This window comes from Acanthochromis polyacanthus, chromosome 17 (assembly GCF_021347895.1).
Source record: "Acanthochromis polyacanthus isolate Apoly-LR-REF ecotype Palm Island chromosome 17, KAUST_Apoly_ChrSc, whole genome shotgun sequence".
Classification (NCBI taxonomy): Eukaryota; Metazoa; Chordata; class Actinopteri; family Pomacentridae; genus Acanthochromis; species Acanthochromis polyacanthus.
Window position 1 is genome coordinate 13,030,602 of NC_067129.1, and position 8,284 is coordinate 13,038,885.

The 8,284-nt window shown below is 41.6% G+C and overlaps 1 protein-coding gene across 2 annotated transcripts in view; it reads right to left on the bottom strand.

Annotated features, from left to right (window-relative positions):
* nrg2a (neuregulin 2a) overlaps positions 1–7,946 on the bottom strand; it is a 71,244-nt gene extending 63,298 nt beyond the window's left edge. Inside the window, exon 1 of one of the 2 annotated variants that reach the window (XR_007937049.1) lies at positions 7,296–7,816. Coding sequence is in view for 1 of the 2 variants with exons in the window: in XM_022190511.2 (XP_022046203.1) it covers positions 7,296–7,704 (409 nt within the window). In the remaining variant the exon portion in view is untranslated. Of the gene's footprint in view, positions 1–7,295 lie in introns of both variants that reach the window. The other variant, XM_022190511.2, reaches the window with a different exon arrangement.
* Between the last annotated feature and the right edge of the window lie 338 nt (positions 7,947–8,284).

Here is an 8,284-nt window from a genome sequence, read left to right on the forward strand (position 1 = left end):
CTGCATTCCACTCGGTACCTGCCATTGTGTTACAACAGCTGTTCCATCAGCGTGGACCATCCATCAGGCTAAAAATCTGAATACTGTCTTTTTTACAGCAGTTGGTAGAGACCAAAACAAATTTACATGAACAGAGATTACTGGACAAAGAAAACACAGCCTCAAATGAATGCTAACATTTTTGTGTGTTAGCTGGATGCATAAAGCAGGGGAATTTGTTTGTGTTTTTTTTTTTTTTTTTTTTTTTGCATCAGAAGCACTTCTTCTAAGTGGTGACCTGTATGAGTAAAAATCTTCACACACCCTGCAGACTTTGTGCTAACATATAAACACTCTGTTGCGTTTATGCGTTTGTCAAGATATTCTTCTGTTTCGAAAATCATTTAAACTAAATTTGAATCATCTAGCATCAACAACGTAAGGTTAATTCATCCATGTTTTTTCCCAGGACTTTTATGTGTAAAAGACATCAGAAACTTGTGAACCACATTTAAAAACCTCACAATATATCTCAGATGGAGGAAGCTATTCCAACAGTATGAAACATTATTTAGAATGTCATTTAATCACATGTGGAAAAGCTGGAGAATAAATTTCAATGCTTTTCAAAATGTCTCTGTTGGTGTGGCGGTTAAGACTTACATGGCAATGCAGTGCAGACAAAATACACCCCCTGTCAAAAGTTTTAGGACACTGTCTCATTCAAATAAAGTAGAACCTGTCCTACAACTTTTGACAGAGGGTGTATTTCATCATATGGATGTGATCAGGGCAGGACTCTGATCATGCATGTAAAGTTTCAGGCAGATTGGAGCAGGTTCAGGGCATTTACACAGCATCTGAAATTTCATGGCGAAGGATCAAAATTCCAGAGGCCGCCACGGACACGCCCTTTGACTATGGAAAAAGATATTAATAACTTTGGATCATGAAGGCCTCCTGTATGTACTGGCCGAATTTGAGGTGAATTGGAGTTTCCTTCTAGGAGGAGTTCGCTCTAGAAAAAAAAGAAAAATGGGCAAAATCTGACATTCAATGCAAAATAGCTCACTTCCTGTTGGGTTTGGAATGGGACTGTCACTGACTTTTTTGTTCAGCCTGATGTGCTGCATATGAGTACCAAATTTGGTAGATACACCCCCTGTCAAAAGTTGTACGACAGGTTCTACTTTATTTGAATGAGAAAGTGTCCTAAAACTTTTGACAGGGGGTGTATATTATTTTGAGTAAATATTGTTGACTATCAATGACACGAAAAGCCTTAAAATGTATGGGCAATGCCACAGTTCACTGTGTTATGACAGCTTACATTCATCGTTCTACATTTGAGTGCACCATTAGCAGTGCGCTTTTTTAGCCTTATTGCACAGATGCATTAGTTTCACATATACAGCAGCAAAATGTGCTGTGTACATACTAAACTACCATTTAGTGGAAGACACAGCAATGTAAAAAATACTCCATTACAAGCTAAAGTCCTGCATGGAAATCCCGACTGAAGCAAAGGCGCATACACATCGGTAGAGAAATGTCGGTCAAAAGTACTACTTTTCTCTTTCGGAACTGATTTATGATTATATTTAGCATTACTGGAATATTAATGTTGAAGCATCAGTGTGTCTGCAGAATTTTACTGTTATAGCTGCTGTGGTTGGAGCAGGTTTGAACTATTTTATATCCACTTAATATAGAAAGACACAGGTTGTGAGAGTTTTAACTTTAGAGGAAAAAGAAAGAAACTAAGCCGTGATCCACCAATCTGTTTTCAGATTTTGCCATTTTTGTCTGACTTTTCATTTTTAGTGTGATACTTGATCACCAAAATTAAACCATTTAAGATGTTTGGAGAGAAAAATTGGTATTTGGTGCAGCTGTAAAACAACTCACACATTTGAAATTTAGTCTGACTCAATTAATAGCAAGTATTAGCTGGAAAATAACCGTAGAAACACAAACAACAACAACAACAACCTTTGTCCTAGCAACTTACCACACTGAAAATTTCAAGTTTGTCTCATGCAGGAACTAGTGGTGCTAGCTTTTTTTGTGTGTCTTAGCCATTTGAGTGGCAGTGCTTGCCTCCCTGTGTGCAAATTTTCCACCAAAATAATTGTACCCATGACTATTTTGATACACTGCTGCATCCTGAACAAAACTATGATGAGGTGCAGTCAGACCATTGTCAGTTGCAGAATAATCTGGCTAAGCAAAACTATGGGGGAAAGGGTTGGAAATCACTCGTCATCCAAACCTGTCAAATAGATGTAACAAAGCAGAAAGTAAAATATTTCCCTCTTAAGTAAATGTACTTTCTACTACTGCTAACCACAATGCAACTACTATATACCATCTGTACTTGTCTGTGTATCTTCTTACATACAGAAGATTAAAGAAAATCACACTCTATGTACAAAATAATGCCTACTATAATACTGCACTGTATCATTCTGACATATAGTATTACCATATCAAAATGAATTTAAATGATAAAACCTTGAGATAAGTATTTTACACTTTACTCAATGGGACATTTTAAGATCATGTTTATGAAGCGTGCATTGGTGTCATTACAAAGGACTGCAGATTGTTAATCCTATCAAAATAAATGCTAAGGAGAACAAAGTTGGAGCAGAACAGGAATTCAAATTCCTCACTCCTGCGTTAGTCATCTAACCTTAACAAGCAAGTATCATTCCTAAGCGCATTTCAGTGTGAACAGAACAAATAAATCAAGTGACACTGTAATTAACGAGACAAAGTGCTGGCTCAAATGTTCCTGCAAAGACGGAGTTAATTCCGCTATGAATCTTCTTTATTATCATTACTTTCATTTGTGTTTTACAACCTAAATATTGCTGATTATTTGCGTCTTTGTTGGAAGTGCAAGACACTCAGCTTGCTTTTTCTCTCAGTCATGGGTGTACACAATTAACAGCATAACACTAGGCAGCAAAAAAGTTACAAACACTTCCTAATAAAATACCCCGATTTGATATTTTGAAGAGGGTATTTAACTGCCAGTGACTGAGAGGCTCCAAACACAAAACTCACTCTCAACCGCTTTGCAAGAGCTGTGCAAACAGGTATCATCCATGACACGAATCGGTGAATCTCAACTCTGCTATGACAACTGCTCTGTCACTGCTGAATTGCAATTTTTTATTTATTTTTTTTGCAGACACAAAAGACAGAGGCACGATATGGTCACGCTGTCATAATAATAGCTTGTAAAATTCTGTCTTCGGAAACGTGAAGTACAAGTCTGAGCGATTGTGAGAAAGTGCCTAATGGACAGGAAAATGAGCGACCAATTACTGAAAATGGCCATGCCCTTTTTTCACACATCTTATAAATATACATCAAGCTGTCTTGTCAGCGTAGAGTAGCCAAGCGGAGATTCAGCAGGGGAGAAAGTCGACATGAATGACGCACCGAACATAGACAACAATCCTGTAAAACACGCAGTATGACTTCAGTTGAAACAAATCAAAACTTCCAGCTAGAGACAAGTAAACACTGAACTTCAATCATCCTTATCTAAACGAAGACACATCCTGTAAATGACAGCAATACTGGTGATAAAATATAGCACAGGAGGACCTTTTTCTTTCATAACTGTTTGCTAAATGGATACTGAATGTGCTATTAGGATACAATGACTAACCTGAACACGCATGATGATTAATACTGCTGCCAGGAAAACGTGAGGGATAGCAGCCATCAGCCGCCGTCATTCATGTTCTATGTCTAGCTCTTCTAAGGAAGTCTTCCAATTCACAGAAAGATGCATAGCTTGAGGCGAAATTCTGCCTGTCTACCACCTCAATGCAGCAGCTGCGACCTGCATACAGTGGGACTTCACAGTGACAGATTAGTGACAGAGTGTGCATTCACGACAGCACTGTTACATTGATTTACTTCAGGGAAATAAACGGGCCAAACGAGCAATAAATAAATGATCGCACAAGTGCAAAAGCTTTGCTAGTTTGTTAATTACAAGTGCGAAGGTGGTTTGAGGATAATGTGCCACTCCTCAACTCAGAGGACCTTTTGATGTGCATAAGTGTTGCACTGATTTGTACTGTCTTTTACTGATACGACGCTCCCACCAGTCTGAATACACCCACACACGTGCACACACGAAATGCAATTATGTAGGTCTCCTCCATGGAGTCTATGGAAAGACAAAAAAGCTAGAGGCCTCGCCGCATTTGTTTCATTACACAGGCTTTTGATTCAGGCTGAGCCATGAGGGACAAAAACACTATTATTATGCTAAATAATAATAGCTAAAAGGCAGATGTGACATATTTGAAATTACAGTTCAAAGTACAGCAATGTCAGACTGTATTCCAAGTGAAACATACCCGCTCCTGTTCAGGTAGATATCATTGTCATCTCATGGCAGACACTTAGCAGCACACTGGTATATAACACATGATCAAAGTTTGCTAACAGAGGATGATCATGACATGCTATTTTGACAAGCTTGTCTCCGTCTGCTGCAGAAAAAGACTCAAAATGAAAATGAACGCCTGTGCTCAGAGGCCTCCTGGCTCAGTGCTTCCATGCATACTCAACAAGCTGGAGTAAATACAGCATGTGCACTGAGGAAAAGGTCACATGATGTTATTATGTCAGCTCAGGTGCAGTTACAGTGAATATGGTTTTACCTTGTTCTGTCTAATCATTTGCATGCTCCTGCATTCTGTGCAAACTTCCTCTTAAAGGTGAGAATGTTTTCTCATCATCAGCAACTTGTCACAAAGCACCACTGGACAACTTACTGTCATGTATTAAAGCTAAGACACAGCCACTGAGATATTTACTGTCTGTGCTACTTTTTAACTGTACATTAAAGACACAGACGATGTTACAGTTTCAGTCAGAGGCAATGTGATCTACTTTAAGCTCGTATGTGGGCCAGATTTGATAGCACGTGGTTGTAATCTACATCAGAAGAATAGTAGCTGCTGTTGTTTTATTTACTTCATTGGCAGGAGCTCACAGCTTACAGAGTCCTGAGGAAGTGGTGCAGGTGGCGAGCGCTGTGGGTAGCCTGAGTTTCAGGCAGCGGACAACAACAACCGCATCACTCTGAGAGTTGTACAGTTTGCATGTTCAGTCCCCTGATTCACACACTTGGGAGATTGTGTACCGCTGCATGAGAGAGAGGTTCAAGGCAAGTGTGGGATGTGTGCTGAGTGGGCCTAGAATCAATGTTTGGGCCCAGACAAGAAGGTTCAAGGCAAATAAATATATAGGTACATGATATAAATGTACTGACACAGCGGTAAGGAACTTAATATGAGTAAAAGATGCAGTAAACAGAACTTTGTTTACCTTTTACTCCCTGATGAATGAGGAGGAAGGAACTCAAAGCGACAATAGGACTTTGCTACTGTTTGTTATGTTGAAAATTATATGAAAGGGGAATAAAAGGGGTCAGATGAGAGATGCAATGAGATCGAATGCACTCGTTGAGAAGTACCTCATCTACAATAGTCCACCATTGCAACATCCACTGTTTTGAAGAGTATTTTGAGTTAGAAACAAAAGGTGCAGGAATCAGGTGTGGGAACTGTCAGTGACAAAATCACCAGTCATGCCAGTCTGATCACATCACTGACAAGCTTTGTTAAGTGCCGGAAAAATTGACAGGGGGATGTTGTGGCTGTTGAAGGAACCCAAGAGGTAATAAGGTCCATTTTGTGTTACCTCTCTAATGAGATGATGAGTTTAAAAGCTAGAGTGAGGTTGGCAAAATCAAGAGGAGAGGGGAGAATTTATGTCTCATGAGTCCAGACTAAGAGGATTTAAGCAGGAGGCAGTTCAGGGCACACATCATGTTCTAGGCCACAACACTTGAGTGGAAGTGCAAATGTGTGTACTGTACAGCGGAGACTTTTGTGTGACATACGCTCTAATTGGCTCCAGACATTCACAGTGTGGAGCTGCCTCACATTTCCAAGTGAGTCTAGCACCCTGACCAGCATGGGACATTAGTTGTAGACACAAGTAAAGGAGTGGCTCAGTGACAAGCCAAGGAGGTGTTTTACAGACAGTTACGCTAGTAGCAGAGCCTCGCTGTAAAAAAAATAACCCTCTCTGTGGCATTTAAACTGTTGAAATGTGGCAAATGTAGTGACCACATGAGTCCCATCACTAAACAATGCACACACACAGTAATTAATGTGTCCGAGTGCAGCCTGCTGCATCAACACTGGTGCACATTATACCGCATTGATTATAATCAATAACTTCCACAGCCTAAACAAAATAATCAGACTTGGATTTCATTTGTGAAATCCTTCAGTGATGCCATGTGAGGACACACACAGAGGCAATTATGCATTAAATGAAAATAAAAACACCTCAGTGTCATTAGTGATGAATAATATCCTTACAAATACATACAAAATGCCTTATAATGAATAAAATGTGCCTGGTATGGTCCTAAAATGACTCCCTAAGGGCGACATCTACTGATCAAAGTCCATTTCTGAACTTCTTGTGCATGAATGTGTGTGTAAATATAGAGAAAAGCCTCACGTGATGGCTGGTGAAGTTGATCATTTCAACAACATGAATTCCAGGCTGGAGCTACAACTCACACCAGCAGCCCTCTGCATGTAAAGATACATGAGGACTTAAATTTCCATACACTATGCCAAACTATGGGGGTATTAACGCATTAAAGCAGGGTGTGCGCCTAAATATAGCCCAGGAACCAATTTGCTTAGAGCAGCGTGATTTCCCCACACGTGATGCCGGTGACACAGGCCGCTGTCCCTGGTCCTGAAATTGTACAAGGTCCGTTAAAATGTAGGCGTTGGACAACAGAAGCCACAACTATTCTGCAACAAAAAAAACACACACACAGGAATCACTACATGGATCGTGTGGAGTGAAAGATATTTTAGAAGGCGTGTTTAAAGAATATTGCAGGCTTGCAGGATGCAGATAGTTCGATACATAAAAACTGCAATTCCTCACAAGCAACAGTGCGAGGCGCATGTCTAATGCAGCTCGGGGAGAGAGAATGGGAGAGAGAAAGAGAGAAAGAGAGTTTGATTGATCATGTGGGCTATGGGAGCCTGCGAGAGTTGTCGAAAATTGCTGCATAGACGCCCCTTAGGCACCTATCTGGTACCCAATGACTCCGAGCCAAGCCGTGACCACAGTAACCCACAATTCACCAGAACGCCCCTCAAGCCAAGCAGGCTGTTAACACACCGTTCATTCTTCCGGGTTTGGACTTCACCGGTAATCCACAATAGGCTACATTAACTTACCGCAGTCCTCACACAAGATCTTCCCAACATCCTTTTTTAGGTTCTTTCCACTCGTGTCAAGGGGCGCAAACGATGCCTTGAAAACCAAGGGCTCGTCAGTGGGGTCCATGAAAAAAATGTACTTGTGGTTCTTCTTCACTTTGGTGCACGGAGCCTCGGATCCGAATTCCCCCACGGTGACGAGCTGTTCTCGCTCCAGACCCCCGCTGTTGAGGGGCCAAACATCCAGCACTTTGACATTCACACGGTACGGCTCCGCAGAGACGTTCACAGGCGTAGACTGCACCTTGCCCTCGATCACCACGGCGGATTTGTAAGCCTGGTCCTGCAGGGAATTCAAACTCGGGGAGTAGCAGGCGAATGAGACCCCGATGACCAGCATGGATAAATGTACTGAATCAAGCCTCATGCCGCCTGCTTTGGCTCGGTGGTCGCTGGTCGCGTTGCGGCAGGGCTCTCTCGGCTGCGGGGCGATGGCGATGGAGCTGGGTTGAATGAAGAGACAGCAAGTAGGCTCCAGTAGCACGGCAGCGCGGCAGACCTTGCATAAGTGTCCATGCCATCGGGATCCGCTGCTTTTTCGGGTGATTTTCAGCGGGTAAACAGCAGCTTTGAGGGGAAACCGCGGGATGACGCTGGCTTTCAAATCCAGTCACTGCCTCCTGCTAATAATAAGGCATCGTAGATAGGCTTATAAGCAAAGCAAATTGGCGGATTTCTTCCCCTCCACAAAGATGCCCCCTCTATGCTGCCATGGTAGCCTTTAACTGCAAGACGACGCCACTCTTATCTTTGCCCAAAAATTGCAGTGGTGGGCTACGATGCTTTTCTGTATCATCTGCAGCGGAGAGGAAAAAGACGCAAAATGCTGCAGTGGAGCACAAGTTTGGTAGTCCGGCCGCCAAAGGGGAAAAATAATAATAAAAAAAATAAAAAATAAAAAAATCCTAAAAAATAAAAAGGATGAAAAGGGAGAAGAAGAAGGAGCC